Raw genomic sequence first — 21,294 nt, 5'->3', positions numbered from 1 at the left:
TTACTGACATCATGTAAAAGTCACAATTAAAATACTGACAACTTAGGAAGAAAGAACAATGAATTATTGAACATAGTACTGAACATTCATCTCTGCTACCAATATTATCCTCCATGTGAAAAGGGTTTTTCTTAAAGTTTAAGTTCACTGAAGATTTGATGCATAAGGAAAATTTCCATGAGATAAAATAAGACAACTTTTAATAGTATTATCTTTTAAGAATTTTATTACTCATTTTTTTTTCTCAGTAAGCATGTGGAAGAGTGAGATATATAAGCAAGTCAAAGAAAACAAGGCATTCTATTTTTCTTTTGAGTCAGAGTCTTGCTCTTTGCCAAAGCTGGAGTGCAGAGATGCAAGCAGTTCACTGTAACCTTGAACTCCTCGGCTCAAGCAATCCTCCTGCTTCAGCCTCAAGTAGCTAGAACAACAGGTCCAAGCCACCAGAACCACATAATTATTTTTATGTTTTGTAAGTAAGAGCGTCTCACTATATTGCCCAAGATAGTCTCAAACTCCTGGCCTCAAGTGATCCTCGTGCTGCAGCCTCCCAAAGTGCTGAGATTACAGGCATGAGCCACCGCACCCAGCCAGACATTCTATTTTAAAAGGTGTTTCTAAAATTTATATTTCAAAGTTTATATTTAAATATTTTTCTTATTATCATTTACCCTACCCTATCTTCAAAAAGCCTCACTGTAACTAATATCATTCCTGCAGAGAAAGATTCTACATAGCCAAGACATTTCTGGTTCCAAAGAAGAGACACAGTAACACCTTATGGTCTCTAAATGAGGATATTCTCCAATATAAACCAATCACAATTCTATTGTTTTGCCAGCAAGAAACCACTGTTTCTTCTGTTTGTTGGCCTCTGTGTTTATTTAAGAATATTATTCATAAGCAATGACTCATTAACAAAGTGTTCCATGGTATTTTTAAATAGGACTTTATTTAAGCCACACATTTAAAATGCTAAGGCTGGAGAAGTAACCAATAGAGAATGCATATTCTGGGCCTAACAGAGGCATCGTTCCATATCTGCATACCCTTTATATAACACTAGTTCAAACACTCTAATGACCAGTGACTCTCAGAGCTCACAAATAAGGGATAACATTTCTTTCTCCTGACAAATCCTGTTTTTTCCTCCTGCTTGACCACTGGAATAACATTCCTCTTCCATTTTCTCTCTCTACTGTGGCTTCTGGAAAGCTTAGATTGGCAATTTCATATTTCAGCTTTCAGAATATTTATCTTCCTCTTTATGCTTCCTCTCTTTACTCTTTCTTGTCCTCAGCCTTATGATCATCGTCCGTCCTGGTCTCTCCGACCCAACTCACACCCGTCTCTATCATTCTCCTTGCATGCCCACCACACTGGTGTCGCCCACTGCTGTTCCCCCTACCTGAAACCCTATGACTTCTTTTTGCCTAGTTAATGTATAATCAACTTGGATTTCAGCTTAAGTGTCACTTTTTTTTCCGAGACAGGCTCCTGCTCTGTCACCCAGGCAGGACAGTGGTACTATGATGGCTCACTGTGGCCTCAAACTCCGGGGCCCAAGCAACTCTACTACCTCAACTTCCAAGTAGCTGGGACCACAGGTGTGCACCACCATGCCCTGCTAGGTTTTCTGTTTGTTATTGTTTTATAGAGATGAGGTCTCCCTATGTTGCCCAAGCTGGTCTCAAACTATTGGGCTCAAGCCATCCTCCTGCCTTGGCCTCCCAAAGTGCTAAGATTACAGGTAAGAGCAATATGCCTGGCCAAGTGTCACATTCTCACAGACATTTTCTCCGACCTTCCTCACCAGATCAAACCACCCTGAACCATTTGTGTGATTATTTTATTAATGTCTACCTTCTCACTACAAGGTAAATTCTATGATATCAAGGACTTTCCCTGTGTTTACTGACCATTGTATCCACAGCATGTCTTACAATGTCTGACATAGCTAGTGTTCAATAAATATTTACTGGATTAACTAATGCACGAATGGTGAATGCACTGACTGACATTATGCTTTCATTCATTAATTATTCTAATAAGCAAGCAAGGCAAATAAAAGCTATGCATTTTATATCATCTGAAAACCCTCCATAGTAACAGAATTTAGAGTCGGGCACATGGCCACCTAACAACAAAACAGAAGCTTCTCTTTTAGCATGGACCACACCACAAAAATAAGCTGTGGACAATGGGATACAAGCCAGAGTCCTGTGGCCACTTCCGGGAACCTACTGTTACAGCTGCACCTAATCCTAACAAAGTTTACACATGTCTGGGAAAAAAAGAACATACTAGGTCCCATCAGCCTCTTCCTAACTAAGATGCATATCTAGCTTCCAACACCAGCGATAGTCCCAAATAAGTTATCACAAGACACATTCAGACTATTTTTACTTCAAGGTCTTCCAACAGCATCTCCTCCCTTAGTGCCAGCAACAGGTTCTTGGCTGCTGGTGATAACACCAGAAAAACATAGATAAAACCCACAACATTTTCCAGAGTTTCAGAAATGTAGACATTCTTTCCCTCTCTCTTCATTTTTTAGCAAAATGCTTTCAAAATCAGGCTTTTCATGAATATCTGTGGTCTCTTTAGGCAAAGGGTAACTTATAACGATAATAGATTTGGAATTCAGGTATCTAATATAAATACAAACTATGTGAATCCGATTGGTTTTCCAACAAATTAGGAGACTGAAGACAAATGTAACATTCTTCATCCCGGCTGTCTCCTTTGAGGCTCCCTAATACTTACAAGTACTAAAAGGGTTTGATTCAGGCTTGGTGGGGACCAGAGCTTATACAAATCTGGGGGGGCCCTCCTTAAGAAGAAGAATACAAAGTCCTGCTTACAAAATTAGGTGCAGGGCCTTGGGAGGAGCCTGTGCAAGTGAGAAGTTCTGAAGTTTAAGCTTCATTAACCTCATAGTAACCACAGTAAAGGTCAGAACTACCTTGCTCAGATAAAGGATACTGCCCCAGTGCTCAGGTGTTCAGAAACCCCTGTCAAATAAGCCTCAGAATTCTCAAGCAACATCCAATTTGAATTATCTAAGTTTCAGAACTGTCCAACACTATTTTGAACTGTCCTAGGTCTATCATTTGATAGAAAAATAATTAAACTGTAAAATAAACTAAAAAAGAGAATAAATTGATCTCATGTATTTGAAAATGTTGTGTGAAAACAAAATGCATACTACATAATTTTTCAAAATGCACTGCTTTTATTAGTAATTTGATAGTTTTTATGGCCACCTTAAAAGTCACCCAACACAACTGTCAATACTGTAAAGAAAACACATTTAAGTTGGGTTTTCCTTCACATATAAGCTACTTTCCCAGTCTTTTTTTTTTTGGTATCATTTGCATTTTTGTAGAATTGTTGTTTCTCAGTAAAGGGTATTGGATTTTGGTACTCCCTTTAGGAGTCAGCAACCAATACAGAATATAGAAGTACAGAATACACAGATTAAATGAAGCAGATGCATGCTGGTGAATGGTTTCCACATTAGAATGATGCACATTACTAAAAGGAAGTTTGGGAGTGAATGCATTGCTTCCTTAATCAGTCCAAGTTTAACACTATTTCCATACACACACACACACACACACACACACACACACACACACACACATCCTTGTCTAACATGTTTTCTGGGCCATAATTGGCATTGAAAAAATACCATTTATCTAAGACCTAAAATATGGTGTCGTGAGCTAATCATATAGAATCAGTAGAAATTACATCGAATCGCATTGTTAAATACATAGAAAGCAAAGTGTTTTATATATCTGTATGATAGACTTCCAACTTGATAAATTTATGTCCTTAAAAATAATTCTTAAAGAGACCTTTCTTTCTTACTGTTGGGAAAATATAATCACGGCCTACTGTCTGTGCAATTCCACTTTCCATCTCTGCTATGTGCTAAGACTTGGTAAGATACAGCCACTGTCAAGTTTCAGAACAGTTCCTTGTCTAATCTTTCTACTTCTCTAGATCTTTGATACAGAACCTGTTAGAATGCATTGCTTACTTTTCCAGTTCCTATGTTTATCTCACTTCCACTCTTACCATCTGCTGTACTGCATTTCCTTCAGAAAAGTGAAAAGTTTTCACAGTGCCCAGAGCTTTCCCTGCAAACAATGCCCTTTTCCCCTCTTCCTTCCTTCCTTTCTTCGTTTTTTATTTAGTCTTATTTTGTGTTGAGGTTAAACTATTTTAAAGAGTTCACTTTGCAAACATTTCTACAAGGCTGAAGTTCTTATCCAAATAGTTTTAATGGATTTGTAAACATTCCTGCCATTTATTACTGGCTTCTGCCCAAATACACACATTTTGGTGTGTCCTCACTCTTTTAAATTACCTGAAAGCAACATCTTAAGAAAAAGGAAGTGAGAAACTGTAGCTTATTGCATGCCTTTAAAACGAGATAATATAATTATTCAGTTAGTATAATGAGACTAACATGCTTTCAATATAGCCTCTCACATTATATCAAAATGCCAACTCCACTTATTGCAAAATGGTTTATATTGATAGTCTTTAAAGAGGTACCAAAAATAGAAATATTTTAAGAACATCCCTAATTCATTTACTTTAGCCTTTTTGTTTACTTGGTTTTGTATACACCCTTATTTTTGACTGACACGTCAGGTACAGTAAGTGTTTATTAGAAAATACCCAGTTAAAAATACCTTGAAAAAGTGAGTTTTAAACTTCATATGTCCACCCTCCTTCAGATGTTTTCCTCTCCCTCCTTCTAAAAGAGTAATATAATAGTGGGCATCAGGAAGGAAAATTAGTTTTCTATTTTTATTAAGTACCAATCACACAAGTTTTAATAGTGTATTGGTCTTTAGTAATTTGTTGACTTTGGCCAAGTTGCTGAGCTTCTGGAAGTCACAGATGAAAACAACATCTACCCTGTAGGGCAGTGAGTTGATTAGAGATGAAACATATACAGGAAGATGTCTGACTTTCAGGAGCAGTCAGCAAATGAACGTTGTTATTACCATTATTATAATTATTATAATTGGTACATAGCCTTAATGCCAATCTCTGGAATCTCACAGAACAACAAAAAAGAAGCTGAAACAGCAATCTGCATCCTTTATCAGTATTTACCTTACTGGTGCAACACAGTGAGTTATTTTTACTTGACCTTTTAAGAACAACAAAAAGTGGCTGAGTTTATTACTATAATTAAATTCATTGCACCACAGCTTTCTACATTTCCCATTACACATTCTATGTTTAGGCCTACCAGAGATAAAGATATCCCATCAGGTAACGGATGGACAAATGCTTTAATATTGCCTGTTGCTTCTCAAATGATAACAAAAACACTGTGAAAAATTTTACATACTAATAAGAAAATGTACATTTATGTGAGAAGATTAAGAGCTTTGAAAATCTTAGTTGACTTAAATCTAAAATAAACGCTAGCGCAGGACCAAGAAAATGTCTTTAAATCATTTATATTTAAGGATTAAAAAGTAGAAGACATATGGCTACTTTTAAGAAATCATTTTCTCTAAAATAACACTTTACCTCAAATCAAAAGGTGACCAACAGTCAGAATCAGGGTTGTCAACTATGTTAATTCCATATAATTAAAATAAATTAGCTACCCAAGTATCCCTAATGCTGTTCATACTTTCAATTTCCTTTGAAGCAGAAATACAAATTAAGAGTTAGTAGATATAAACAATTGGCAAACATTAATGTAGATATACATGAATTAGATTCAAATAAAAATTTGAGCAAAATAGAATTGAAATAAATACACTTTGAATTTAAAATGCTATTTATATAATTATAACTTGATCAAAAACACTTCCTTCAAGAAACTCTTCATTCAAGCAGAAACATCACTGACAACATTTAGAAATTAAAAAGGGCTTAAAAATGAGTAGTTGTCTTTTGTAATACTCGGTTAAAATTAATGATTAAGTCAATATCTAGATTAAAAGTGAAAAAGTCAATCAATAATGCAGATGTCTCCTGCTATCCAGATGCTTATCTTAATATATAAAATACCAGGAGACAAGCCGGGTGTGGTGGCTCATGCCTGTAATCCCAGCATTTCCGGGAGGCTGAGGTGGGAAGATCACAAGGTCAGGAGATCGAGACCATCCTGGCCAACATGGTGAAATCCCATCTCTAATAAAAATACAAAAATTAACTGGGTGTGGCGGCGTGCATCTGTAATCCCAGCTACTTAGGTGGCTGAGGCTGAAGAATCCCTTGAACCCAGGGGGTGGAGGTTGCAGTGAGAAGAGATCACGCCACTGTACTCCAGCCTGGGCAACAGGTGAGACTCTTTCTCTAAATACATACATACATACAGGCAACATTTATTTAAAACGTACCAGGAGATTAAATATATCTCTACTCTTCAGCTTACTTTAAACATCCTCAGGAAAACAATAGACCTATGCTACATCTTACCAGTCAAAAATGCTTTCACACTTGCAAAAATCCTAAATATAAACCCAAAATGTAATTTCTCTAAATGGTATTATATAGTTTTTATATTAATTTTCCATTTTCATTATTTATTACAATTATGATGATACAAAATAAGGCTACAACTAAAACTTAGGCAAATATCTCCTGACCTCTCATATATTTATGTAAAACCAGAATTAAATGCACTTTATTTCTACATGAGATTTTGGAAATTTTAAGAGAATTAGGTAATTACATATTTATCAAGTTTTAATATGCCTCAAAAATACCTTTAGCAAACTGCACAGCTGAGATCTGTTGATGGTCAGCTCACAAAAAGAACAATGAATTTAGTTTGTCATATGCTAAACAGTAGTATATGTTATCACACATTACTTATATAAATGATGGCACCATGGGTCATTTCAAACATTGTATAAAAAATTAATCACTTAATTTGGTGGTAATCGTTATGATGATATATCTGAAATTAGAGATGAGGTAAGTAGACAAAAATTTATCTGACCCTTACATAGATCACTGAGTCATGAACAAAATTTGTATACCTTCTGATTCCATCAAAACCAAGAAAATGTTCACTCTCATAAGAACACAGTTCCTTCAAATGCTCTCTCATTTTTCCCACAATTGTGGTTTTTAAAAAAATTAATCTCATCCCAAATACTATATTTTAGGACGTTTAAGTTGGCTACAAAAGAGTGACGCCACAATATTATAAGGTATAAATTTTTTCACTCACATGAGATAGAAGCACTTATAGGGCACTGTTTATTTTATTTATTTATTTATTTATTTATTTATTTATTTATTTATTATTTTTGAGGCAGTGTCTCACTCTGTTGCCCAGGCTGGAGTGCAGTGGCACGATCTAGGCTTACTGCAACCTCCGCTTCCTGGGTTCAAGCAATTCTCTTGCCTCAGCCTCCCGAGTAGCTGGGACTACAGGTGCACACCACTGTGCCCAGCTAATTTTTGTATTTTTAGAGACGGGGTTTCACCACATTGGTCAGGCTGATCTCGAACTCCTGACCTCGTGATCCACCCACCTTGGCCTTCCAAAATAATGGGATTACAGGCATGAGCCACTGTCCCTGGCCTATAGGACACAATTTAGCCTCTATTTTTACATTCTAAAAAATATTACTTCCCATTTTGCATTGCTAGATGATTTACCTCAGAAAACCTCAATTATTTTAAAATAAATTTCAAGAAAAAGAAGAAGCACTGAATCCAGGAAAACAGAGGCTTTGCCAAGGAACAATAATGTCATGTGGAGGGAGGGGGAGGTGGAGGAGAAGGGAAGGGAGGTTCGTGCCAAGCAAAGCTGGGGGCTGTTCAATCAGCCCTATCAGTGCTCCATCAGTGTCTCCACTCCAGCCAAATCCAGAGAAAACAAGGAGTCAAAGATTCAGGTCAATAAGCTTATAGGCGATTTGCACAAACAGTTCCTCCAGCAAGGTAAAAAACAAAGTCATATTGGCTTTTCTTTTTTATTCCTTCTCTTTGAACTCCCTGGTCCAAACACACCCTGGAAATGTCAATGTTATATGCAAGAATTTAAAGAGCTGAGCTTCTTAATCCCGTTAAGAAAAAAGGAAAAAAGTTGTCTGTAAAGGTCCCCTTCCTTATTGAACTCAAAGTGATTATGGTAGAGCTGCCTTATGCGGATTCTGATTCCAGTTACCCAAGCATCAGAGGATGCAAAAACATGTCCTTAAAGACATAACCAAGGAGGAAGGAAAGCATGTTCATTGAAAGAATAGTGCTTAAAGATTTTCTGAACTAAAAATAACAAAATAAACATAAGAAAATAGAAAACAAAATAGTATGTTTGACACAAGATCAAATGAAAAACCAATGGTTACTGTCTCACAACCAAAACTGCATAAAGATGCAATTTAAAAAAAAAAGTTCTTTTCAGTATTAAGTCTCTAGATAAAACTTCTGTTGCTTTACTTTAACATTCAGGGACCAGGGGCAGGGAGGGATTAATGCTAATAACCCAGACTTAGAATTGTTACACACAGTCTAAGGAGGAATATGGCTTTTCCTTTGTTATTTCTTAATCTTTAAACAAAGCCACAGAAGTACAAGAAGCAACAGAAAGAAAGGAAGATGGGAGGAGGAGAGAACATGTCAATGAGCCTGGCAGCTTACTGGCAGAAGTTAAGCACAATGATGAAACTGGTTTCACTTCTCTGCCTCTTGATCTTTCTGATTCAAGAATGTGGAAAGACACAGAAAACACAAACCCAACTCTGCTATTGTGGAAGGGAGCAAAGCGACTCATACCATCCTCAAACACCCCAAACTGCTGTTTTGGAAACCACATTAATGAGCTACAGATGGAGTCTCATCGAGCCCTTGGCTAAAGGGATAATTCTGATTGGGGTTACCTGTATCTCCTGACAGCTTCTTCATTTCACCTGTTTCAGTTGCGTGCTTACTTAACCTTTCCTTTCTGCAGGCCTTTTTTCCCCAAGCATATACAAACTGTGTGGTGGCCATGTCGCATCTCCCATCTTACTTTAACTCTCTTCTGCGGCTCACACACTACAGTTTCATTCCACAATTCTGTTCCCCAAGTTTTCCACAGTGGTGGGAATCCAACAGATTCCAAGAGCGGCAAGTTCTACAAGCCTATACAAACGGTGTGGTGGCCATGTCATGTCTCCCAGTCTTACCTCAACTCTCTTCTGTGGCTCACACACGACAGTTTCTTTCCACAATTCTGTTCCCCAAGGCTTCCGCAGTGGTGAGAATCCAGGAGAGTCTGAGAGCAGCAAGTTCTACAGGTATGACCGGGCCTCTCCTGCTCCCCAGCTCTCTGCTGTCCTCTTCTGGCTTGCTCTAACACTAACCTCATAGGTATACAATGAGGTTGCAGACTTCACTCTGTTACCGGAAGCTCATTCCTTTCAAGTCTCCAGTTAAAGTTCACGTTCCCCATCACTCTTTATGAAATAGCATGTGTGTGCATGCACACACGCAAAATGTTACTCTACCAACTTTACCTGCTTTATTTATCCTCATGGTGCTCTATCTCACCTAACATGTGATTCAATTGTTTATTGCCTCTCCCTCCCTCCTCCTGAGAGCAGAGATAGCAGATCCTTAAGATACGTGTTGAGTTGTATTGAATTTGATCTAGTGAACAGAAATGAAAGTTTCTGCCAGTTCTATTAAGTATCTGATTATGTTTGCTTTTGATTGGTATTAATCACTTCTGGGGCTAACATTAAATCCATGTCTGAGTAATACAGGTTTTTATTCTATCTTCTTTAATATGTTTTACATTTTTTATGTTAAAGAGTCTTTAAAATAATGTGTTTTCTGCACATTAGGTCGACTCTTTTTGAATGTAGTGAGAATTTCCATTTTTATACCATGTATCTTTCCTTATTTTATGTATTTCCATCATGACCCCTCTTTTTAACTCTAATATTTCCAAATTGAAGAGCTCTAATTTTAGTTCATTTCTCTAGGGCATTAATGATACCCAAGTATGTCTCTGACCATTCTCCATATCTAGATACAAGGACCAGGCATAAGGATTTTTTCTTCCCAAAACAACTTTAATGGCATCATCTTTCTGGCCTTTGTTTAGGGATCGTGACATCAGCAAAGAATTTGTAAGGATCCTCTTTAACCTTTCCAGATAATCATTATAGTAATTCAAAGTTCACTTACATGTAGCTTCTTTGGGGTTATCTTTGTTGTTGTTGTTTTTATTTCAATAGGTTTTGAGGTAACAGGTGGTGTTTAGTGACATGAATAAATTCTTCAGTGGTGATTTTTGAGATTTTGGAGCACCCAGCACTTGAGCAGTGTACACTGTACTCCGAACCCAGTGCGTAGTATTTTATCCCTCACCCTCCTCACCTGAGTTATCTTTTTTTTAAGTAGTATTACATTCTACTAGCATCCAGTGACATTGATCTGATTCTTCCAGTTCACATATTTTGTGACATTCTACTGAAATTTATCCTGAAATATGTTTATTTCACTTTACAATTATTAGAGAACTGCTCCATGCCAACCCCACTATGAAACTCACTGTCTCTGAGTTTATTCAAGAATTTCTCATATATGTGTTCCCACCTGCCAGTAATGACATAACTAAAAACTCCCAAGGTTGCTTTCTGGACCACCTATATTTCAGTTCATATTGGTTTGCTTAGTTCTACAAATACATTGATGTACTTTCATGTCTGGCACATAAGCCAGAAGAAAGGCAGACAAAATAACTGAATAAAAAAATTCAGTACCACAGGAAATATGTAGCACTTATGGACAGAGTCTTGATGTCTTCGTCATCTATAAATTCAAGGAAATAATTCTTAGCTTGTTTCCTTCCTCCCAGAGATACTGAAAGGCAAGATGCCAAGTAATCTAAACTCATGAACAAAAGATGACCACATAAATTGAAAGTATTGCTTTATATTTTGCTAAAATGTTTAAAATCTAAAGGTATCAAAGTAAATTTCAAGTAGCATCTTTTTATAAACATAGTTCATTTCATTTCAAACAAATGAAAAATGGGAACATGAAATATGCAACTAATCCAAAATAAAAAGAGACACAGGAAACGTCATTAGAATTACCAGGTTCAAATTTTAAGCATGCAACTATAATGAGAGTCTCTCTGAGATGGATTTATATAAGAATTTTATACATTATGCTAACATAAAATTCTGACCACCAATCTTGGACTTTTCTGTGGAATCTTACATTATAAGAGTGATTTGGGTTTCATTTAATCACATGGTTTATAATGACTAGAAACTTTACTAATATTAGTAAATGCCATTTTGAGACTTGTAGAAAAACTTGCCCTTCAACAAGAACATAGACAATATCAGTGTGGAACTGAGAAAAATATGACAATAGTAAGAGTCATTTGAAGAACTGTAATTTTAGTTAATCACTGAAAATATCCTTTATAATACAGATGCTCAATTTCAAAAGAAGTAGAAACTTAATGATAAGCCATGCTTTCAGAAATGTAGAGTTTTTCTTTTTCTTTAAAAAAAGTTTTTAAAACATATGATTGGTTTTATATACAATGCAGTTGCTAAAATATGAATAAAAATATGTAGTAGCTGTATGTGTATCCTCAGTATGTTCTCCTGATAATGTGTTTATTTTATTTATCTCCTGATAAATAGCTTGTTTGGAGAACTTAGGCTTTCTAGCCACAGTTTTTGATCTGAACTTTTAAGCTATCCTTTGTTTAATAAGAAAAAAATCCAATGTGCAAAATCGTTATGCTTGGGACCCACATAAGTAACTAGGTCACGGCTAAATTTTGGTCATGGCTAGCTTTTAGAACAAGAAACTTTCCAAATAATCCAAATCATTTTATAGTAAATATCAACCATTTTTAAATTGTCATAAATGATTTAAAATATGTACAAAAAGAATGTTTCATTAATGAACCCAAAATAATTGTTTTTGTTTTTATTTATTTATTTTTTTAATTTTGAGATGGAGTCTTGCTCTGTTGCTTAGGCTGGAGTGCAATGGCTCAACCACTGCACCTCAGCTGTGTTCAACCTCAGCCGCCTCCCAGGTTCAAAAAATTCTCCCTGCCTCAGCCTCCCGAGTAGCTAGAATTACAGGCATCCACTACCACACCCACATCCAGTTGATTTTTGTATTTTTAGTAGAGATGGGGGTTTGCCACATTGGCCTGGCCGGTCTCGAACTCCTGACCTCAAGTGATCCACTCACCTTGGCCTCCCAAATCCTGGCCTTGGGATACAAGCATGAGCCACTATACCTGTGCTAACAATATTTTTCTTTAGAGGAACATGTCCTATGTGCTTTTCCAATAACAACAGTGGCATTGTTAACCACTTAAATACTTCTACTCTTTTAATTGCTAATCTGTCCTCTTCCTTAAAATTGGCAATAACACATAATTATGTGTCACTGAGAAAAATTGAGAATTTCAACAGAAAGATTAGTTTCTCATTTTCCAGAGAGAAAGTATTCTCTTTCTATTGTAGATAATCAACTTAAGTGAAGAATGGATAACATTCCTTGCATGACCTCAAGGGTCAAAATATCGATCAAAGAGTTATCTTTCTTTTGTACCAGTTCCAACAGACTTCAGTGAGAATTCCATGGTCATACATTCTGTGAGAGTAAAATAATAAAATTATTTTCCTATCCATAGTAATATTACTATTCATCCTGAAAAATATCATGTGAAAATAAGAATTGTTATTCCCATCCATTATGAGCTTCTACTTTCAATCTAAACATTAGAGAATTGTTTTATAACACATATATGTTATATATTATTTAATATGGTCTCTACATCATATACTAAATATTTTCTGTACATCTGATTTTACACATTTTTTCAAGTGTTTGTAATTAGAAAAATTATAATTTAATGTTTTTTCTTACTTCCTAAAGGCCTGTCAGCCTTTTTCATGAGTTAGGACTCCAGTGAATATAGTAGAGTGACTGTCCTAAGACATAGTTACACTAGCATGTAAGCATTTGCCATAAATGTATTTTCTCCCAAGAAGCTACTACCTTAAAACCTGGAGTTCCGTACTCTTTCATAAACATAGCCCTTAAGCAGAGATATTCCCCAAATTAAAAATTCATACGATAATACCTATCATACTGCCTTCCTAGATGAATTAAATTGACTAAAGGTATAAATCCATACATCAACTCTTTTAATCACCTTCTAACTCTCAGTTCCTCTCTTTATAGCAATATCACAATATAAGGTAGGTACTCTACAATGCACAAAAGGAAATATTTCCTAATAAGAAAAAAATTGAGATGTCTTCATGCATAAATTAAAAAATTCTCCATCTCCGGCCAGGTCTTAGATTTATTGCCATAGCTACATATCATCAAGAAATGGTTCTAGCAACTAAGGAAAATATTAATTTGGCTTGAAATCTGAGTCAACACTAGGAAAAAAGGCCTATTCCATTCAGACTTATCTCATTTTCAATTACAAATCTCTGATGTAGGAGACAAGGACCATGCCACATGTCATCTTGAGCTCTACATGGCTAAGGAGGTTTTATGAATTTCAATGTGTCTAGGTCCTCGTGCTGCCATTCTGTTTCTACAGTTTTAGGGCCTGGGGTTCTACTGACCACAGGGATGGGAGCTGACTGACATCTTTTGTTTCTGACATCTTTCGTTGACACCATCAACAAGAGAAAATGATGCTGGAATTTTTAATGATTAAATATACACATGGCCACCAAGATAGGCATATTGACATTTTTTTTGAGAAGCTATATTGGCACTGTGTTAATCAGACTAGGAAGTCTGATTAACAAATTCAAACACACATACACACAAAAGTCCACTTTATTACATTTATCTGCCTAAAAAGCAAACACATCTGAATAAAAACGGTGCATACACAAACACAGACAGACATACAGAAACAGACACACACATCCAGTTATGTCCTCCGCAAAGGCAGCTATTATAAACCAAGGAAGTGGTCCAAGCATTTGTGAAAACTGTACATTGGTGCAGGGGGAGATAAAAGATTTGAAAAACAATGAAATAAAAATAAATATATAAAATCGTAAGAAACCTTAAACTGACTTATGAAAAAAGTAAACATTAAATGAGTATATATGCTCCATAAGAACATAGTCACTGGCAAGGCCATCTGGCCCCAGTTCATGGCTGAAGATAAGCTGCAATATGTCTCAAGTGCTTCTTGGATTATATTGTTAATGCGTCAAAAGCACCATTCTCACTGTTGAAAGTCAACAATAAAAACCTAAAGTATTCAGTTTTCAAAAGGAATGAGCTGGAACCTTAGTTGAGAACTCTCTGCCTCACTCAGTGCTAATACTTAATGCCTAATTTAGTGCCTTGCAAACAATTAACATTCAATAAATTCTTGTGGAGGGAAGGAATGAATAAATGATCAACGTTAAAGGTACTATAGTTAATTGGCCAATAACATGAAGAATGTGCATAGTTAATTGGCCAATCAACATGAAAATATTTGTTTCAATATAAAAAATTACTAGTTATTGAGTAGTTACTCATGTCCCTCGAAATAAAATTTTATGTTTGAAAAAATCTGCGCTTGTTTTCAGACAGTTGAATTATGTGTCAGCACTTTGAGCACTATCATGCATTTTTTTAAAACATTACGAAATCATCCCAGTGGACTCACATATTATATCCAACCATCAACAGTTACCTTTGTTACAAAAGTATTCCACTTCTTCACAGCTCAGATTTTCAGGTCCAAATTCTGTGGAAAAGCTTTCCTCCAATGGAAAGTCTCCTTTGGAGATGATGTCTGTTTCTTCTGACGGACATTCTTCTTCCTCATCTTCAATGGCATCTTCAAGCGGCCCTTGAAAAAGAATCAGGGACACTGTACCAAAAATATCCAAGGAAGACAGTGAAATAAAATCCTTAACCAGAGCCTTTTCTTGTTACAGCGATGAGGAAAATAATATACTCTAAGTAGTACCAGCAAGGACTCACACAAGATAATGCCACATACGTATACACAAGAAACAATGATGTATGATTAAAGGTCGAAGGGAACCAGTGTTGTAAGTTATAACATAGAAAGCAACCTGCATCTCCGTTCCTTCCCTACCCCCAACCTCAAGCCTCAAACTTATTTTTTTGATTCTCTCTTTAAGAGCAAAACTGTGCACTTTATGTTCATTTGTTAGAATTAACTGCCTGGTAAAGAGTACAAGTCTCTTTTACACTGTTGTACAATTTTACCTGAGATTTTAATAAAGATTTAAAGTAATTGAATGCATTTTAATTGAACTGAGATTTTAATAAAGTCTATACTTTTAAAAATCCATCTTAAGAGTGGATTCGGAGAAAAGATTTCATTATATGTGTTTGAGGCTTGAAGAAAAATTACATATTTCTCTCCCTGATGAAAGCATAACCCTATTCATAATTAATTGAATTTTTTCTGAAATGAAAAGTGGTTTTCTAATGAAAAAATGTAATTTGTATTTATGTGATACTTTTTCAGTAATAAAAATACAACTCCCTTGGAGAGAATGAGAGTGAGGTGTGTTACATTAATGGACCTATTTTATTGAAAGGAAAGGGAGGGCTGGAGTTGTTCAGACCGATCTGAAGTGGACTACATGGGAATACCACTGGGCTGATTGTGAATTTCTGACTGCCTCTAAAGAATCAAAGTACCCAACTCATTTTACTAAGTGGAAGCTGTATTTGCTTCTAAAGAAGTGATGTGGCATTTTATCCAATGAACGCAATTATGGTAATTTGTACTAATTGTCACTCATGGCAGCAGTCTCATCCGACAGGCTAAATACTCAAAAGCTCAAGCAGCCTCTTGCTCATACTTTTTAGATATGTGCTAGGAAGCTTCCAGGGCCTAAGGAGCAATCTTGTAAATAATTTAAAATACTGAATATACTACAATTTTTATATCTATGTAGATAAATAAGTATTGTATCTAGTGTTTCCCCAAAAAGCAAGTTTTCAAGGGACTCAAGTCATATAACACCTTTGCACAGACAGAATAATTGGACAGGTTTAAATGAGGGGACATCCAACTAAACATTTCTTAGAGTCTCTTTGTCCTTTAAAAATCTGTTTTACCTTCTATTCTTCAAAAGAGCAAATATTAAGCAGAAAAGAATGCCCTAATTCCATCTGGTCGTGTCGTATTTTATCATACATTCCTTATGCTCAAGGGAGATGGTTACAAAGAACCATAGATTTTGTTTTTGTACCAATCATATTCAAAAGTCATGCATCTCATATTAGATTTTATCTTATTAACTGTTTCAAGTTTAAAATTTATAATCTTTCACCTTTTAGAATAATTATATCAAAAATCAAGACAAGCAAAGTATATATAAAATAGTAATGATGTAAAATATTGCAATCCTTAAATCATTTATTTGATAATTTCAAGGGATAAGTTTATCAATGCTAAGTCTAATGAGAACTATAATAGAATATTTCCCTTACTTTTTTCAAAAAATGTAATTATAACAACAAATTTGATCAAAAGAAGACATAAGCTATATCATTTGTTTCATGTGGGAGTTTCAAAGCACTTTCTATATTTTTATTTGTATAAATTTAAGGGGCATAAGGGCAGTTTTGTTACATGGATGTACTGTGGTATATATAGAAAATGAAATACTATTCAAAGCACTTTTTTACATGAGCTTTAAAATAACCCAGTGAAGTAGGTATGACAATTATTTTTATTTTGCAGATTTGAAAAATAAAGTTCAGGAGGTTAGTTAACTAAAATAGGGTTTCCAACTGACAAGTGAAAAAGTTAATGTGAAAATTCAAGGTTGTTATTATTTTTTGACAAAGAGTTTGACTTAGTTGTTCAAGCTGGCTTGCAGTGATGCAATCATAGCTTCCTGCAGTTTCAAATTCCTGGGCTTACGTGATCCTCCCACCTCAGCCTCTGGAGAAGCTGGGACTACAGGCATAAGCCAAGAGATTTAAAAAATACTTTTAATTAATATAACATACTACTATGCAAACCACTCTTTGGTAGTTACGAATGCATTCCTTCAGAAACAAAACTATAAAACACAGATAACTTAGAAAATGGTTAATTGATATTAACATAATTATTTATTCATAGATGCTTAATGATCTAGTCTTTAAAAATTGACAGCTCTCTTGCAGCTCTTCTCAAATTAATGAAAGTCAACCAAAATATTTAGACACCTCCCCAAAGTCAGAAAGACAGTCTTATAGGCTTACCAAAAATAAAATAATTGATTACTATTATTTTTATTGACACAATATATACCCACACTAAATCAATATATAAAGTAACTTTTAATATCAGTTATAACAGAAATTACAAATACTTCTTTTGATATATATACTTTTTTTGGAATATATACTCTGAGTTTTACTAATGAAAAGTAAAGCTCCAATAGATATTTTCATATATATAATATGAAAAATATAAAAAGTTTTTTTTCTTGATGTTCTTCAATTATAAAAGCCTATATATAATAAAAAGAATGTAAACATATTATACATATTAACAGTAATAAATATGCTTTCCTTTTAAAAAAGAAATTATAAGCATATATACTAACTTTTTTAGAAAAGGATTAAGAATATGTAATGAATAATTATTTAAAATGTTCAATGACAACAAATTGGCTTCAATAGTATGATATCAATTTAAATTTAATCATTGTATTAAAAATTACATTGAAATGCTCATGGGAAAATTTGAAAGAAAAAAAGTACACATGAAGCATTTTATTCTTAAATCTCAAAGTCCTGTTATGGTGATTTTATATATACAGAGATACACATGTATGTTTATATATACATAATCTTTTATTTATTAAGGTTATTGATAAGATATTAATATTATATATTCCAGGGGTTGTTTTATTTTACATGTTAGCTATTGCTTTGCAATTCCAATCATGGAATTAAAAAGAAGCACCTATATGTTTAAAAACGAATTACCAAAATTCAAGTAAAAGGCAAAAAATCATTATGCTTATTTGTTCAAAATTTTTTGAACATGAGATCTCATTGCCAATATTTTAAACAGGCCACAGTCAGGTCATTGATGACCAACTTATATTTCTTCCAAAGCAAGTATCAGCTTTATATAATTTACTGTACTTTAAAACGTGAAATAACTAACCATTTCTTTAGCTATACCATCAAATCGGGCTCTGGGAAAATGGTTTCTTTTAAAATGCATAGTATTTATGGTTTAAGATCAGATCTCACTCTACTCTCTATATTGCATGTTTCTTTAACAGGAAAACCTTACAGATAATCGGTGGCCATAAACCAACATTTTAAAAGGGTAAGAGACACTTGAAGCACAAGTACAATTAATAGCACCAATGAAGGAGGGAATGAAGGAACCTCCCGTGTATGGATTAGTGGGCACAGAAGTCCACTTCAGAAAAATCACCACACATAATTTGACACAAATAATAATATCTACTCAGAAAAGGCTCACGACTGAGCTCCATGTGCCCTCATGGAGAAAATTACTTCTGATTGAGGCCACTTGGCAGGCAAGTGTGAGGAAATCTGAATTTCAGCTCTTCAATTGCTTCTGATTTATAGATATTCAAACACACTCACCAGAATTAATAGTCTTAATATTTATAAATATGAATATTTACCTCATTTAAAAATGTTAGTGATTTGTTTTACATCCTCAAGCCATGAATACAATGGTGCTATATATCAGGCGCATAATGCTGTTCATTGTCTCTTAGAATAAATGAGTAAGCATCCTCTCATAGTCTATACTGGTTGAACAATGGGGATAACTGGGAAATTCTGGTGAGTGCAAAGTAGTACTTCCATTTTTAGAGAAGAGAGGCAATTGTCTGCTCAGGACCATTTGAATTGGCCAGAGCTTGCCCTCTGGAGAGAAAGTGGAAGATAGGAAGGGAAGTGTAGATTCACCACACCTGACAATGCTGATGGACAGCCCAGTGTACAGTAAAGCTTTTTATCCAGCAAGTGCCAACAGCTGCACTGTGCAAGCTGGGCCTATCAGATGATTTTTCATTTGGTGGTTGTTTCAATGATCTGCAGTTTGTAAATCACAAACGGGATATTAAAGATTAAATAGTCTAACCCTATACACTGGTAATGTAATAGCTGAATAAAATGAAATTTTAAAAAGTGGATTTGCATGGTTAAGAAGCAGTTAATCGAGCACTTAGTCCCCCAGATAAATGAATTTATGAGAAAATTATTGTTACAATTTCAGGGGGTTAAAGAAATCCCTGAAGTGCATCCATAGTCACCGGAATAAGAGCGAGAAGGTGAAGAAGAAAATTTGAGGAAAAAAAAAATATAAAGAGGATGAGAAAATGTACAGGTATTCTGAGGAGTAAGGATGAAAACAAGGCAAAATAAGCAGAACAATGAGGAAATGCAAGAAATGATAAAGAACAACACAGTAAACATTAGATCAAATACACATGTCTTTCAACATACATTGTCTCAACAATCAATTTCTACTTTGGGAACAACCTTCCCCTAAATGTCAGATTGTCTCTGTTCAGGACAATTCAAAGCACCTCAAAATAAGAACCATCTAGGAAAGAAATTAAGTTCTACAACAATTAATATACACTGTCATGTATGAACAGGGGAAAGAAATGCCAAATTTTATGGCTCTCATGTAATATCCCCCAAAAGGGATCTTTTCTCTTAAACACTTATTGGCATTAATGTGTTATACATTGCTTTAGCTTGCCTTTTGATTAAAACAAGACACTCTGTTATTATGGAACTATAGAATGCATTCAATCTCTGCTTCATGCATTAATATTCCAAGCATTCTAGAAGCTGCACAAGACTAGCCACCTAGCAAAATGAGATTGTTTCAGAATACTGGGCACCCTTGATTGCAACTGACAGGTGGGATGAAAGTCACATTAAAATATTATCATTCCCAATAATTACAATAATCCATCACAGTGTGCTCAGAAATTCCACTAGGTGAGTCTGCCCTGAAAACACACAAATATTTCCAAACCTTTTTATTACAGAGCTTCCCAATGTATCTCATTTTGTATCATTTTTATATCAGATAACATTATTAACATTAAAAATTAAAATTTCCGTCACAAACTTTATGTAATTTTACTTGTTCACAGAACAAAGAATCTATGCAATGGAATAAAATTCTCAAAATCTTAATTTATGAAAATGAAAATGATGGTGTTCTCCCATGTTACCAGCTCCTGTTTTATGCTCTTTTAAACTCTTTTGCAAAAGATCCACTCACACAAAGGAATGAGCAGGCATATAAAGATCTCTAATGTATATAAAACAGTAGGAACCTCCAAATCTCACAATTGAAGAAATATAGATGTATACGTTTATATTTACGTATTTATATTACATATACAAATATATTTCTTCAAACATTTTATAATATATAAATATATATAGACATATATAGATCATGTTTGAATTATGACATCATAATCGAGCCACATTTGTCAGATGATGCTACCTTTCAAAATGTAAATATAAAAAAATAGGGATAAATTCTGCTTCACATTTAATATATAAATACACAAATACATCAGAACTCTATATAGGCATACCCTATTTCAGTTGATAGGTAAAAGGAGTTACAATATAGCTGTTCATTTTAAACTTGTTACATTTTCTATATGATGAAACGGAAGCAGTAGACTGACACTAAAATTCGATGTCTCCTTGCCTAACGATCTGTATTCTTGCCTCGTATTTCTGTTAATTTCAGGATAACATTCACAGAATATAAAATATAAAGCTCTTCTAATAGGAAAAATTTAGTATAATATGTTCTGTACATATATTTCCTGTTTGTTCAATTAGTATTGGGGAAAAAATAACCCAACTCTAAATTAAAAAGGTAAATCCCAGGAAAATGTTCCCCTCCTCTCTTCATTATGCAGTAGGAACACTTCTAGCTTCAAAGTACTAATATGCTTTTACTAATTTTATCTGGGGCATATCTTGTGGCTCTCAGTAGTTCCTCTCTTAGAGTTCTCAGCTGCTACACACAGACTTTGTATAAATCATTACCCTGTAGGCACACCTCAAAATGCTTCTCACTTGGTTCCTATTACATTTGTCTCAGGCACATCCCACAGAGCCATTTAATGAGAAGGGGCAGAGAAGAGGGATGCTCTTTGGACAGTGCAAATCCATACTAACTCATGTAATTGAGCTTAACAGCAAGAATGAAATCATATTTCTGTAGTCTAAAAAAAATGCTATTTTAAACGAGCAAGTTCTTCCTGCAGT

General features: G+C 34.8%; 1 protein-coding gene across 1 annotated transcript in view; it reads right to left on the bottom strand.

The window, feature by feature from the left end:
- Positions 1-21,294, bottom strand: part of ZFPM2 (zinc finger protein, FOG family member 2) — a 466,965-nt gene that overhangs the window by 358,980 nt on the left and 86,691 nt on the right. Inside the window, exon 2 of the mRNA XM_017528980.2 lies at positions 14,699-14,857. Within this exon, the coding sequence (XP_017384469.1) occupies positions 14,699-14,857 (159 nt within the window). The remainder of the gene's footprint in view (positions 1-14,698; positions 14,858-21,294) is intronic.

Source organism: Cebus imitator, unplaced genomic scaffold, assembly GCF_001604975.1.
Source record: "Cebus imitator isolate Cc_AM_T3 unplaced genomic scaffold, Cebus_imitator-1.0 Scaffold56, whole genome shotgun sequence".
NCBI classification, from domain to species: Eukaryota; Metazoa; Chordata; class Mammalia; order Primates; family Cebidae; genus Cebus; species Cebus imitator.
This window is presented reverse-complemented; position numbering and strand designations above follow the sequence as displayed.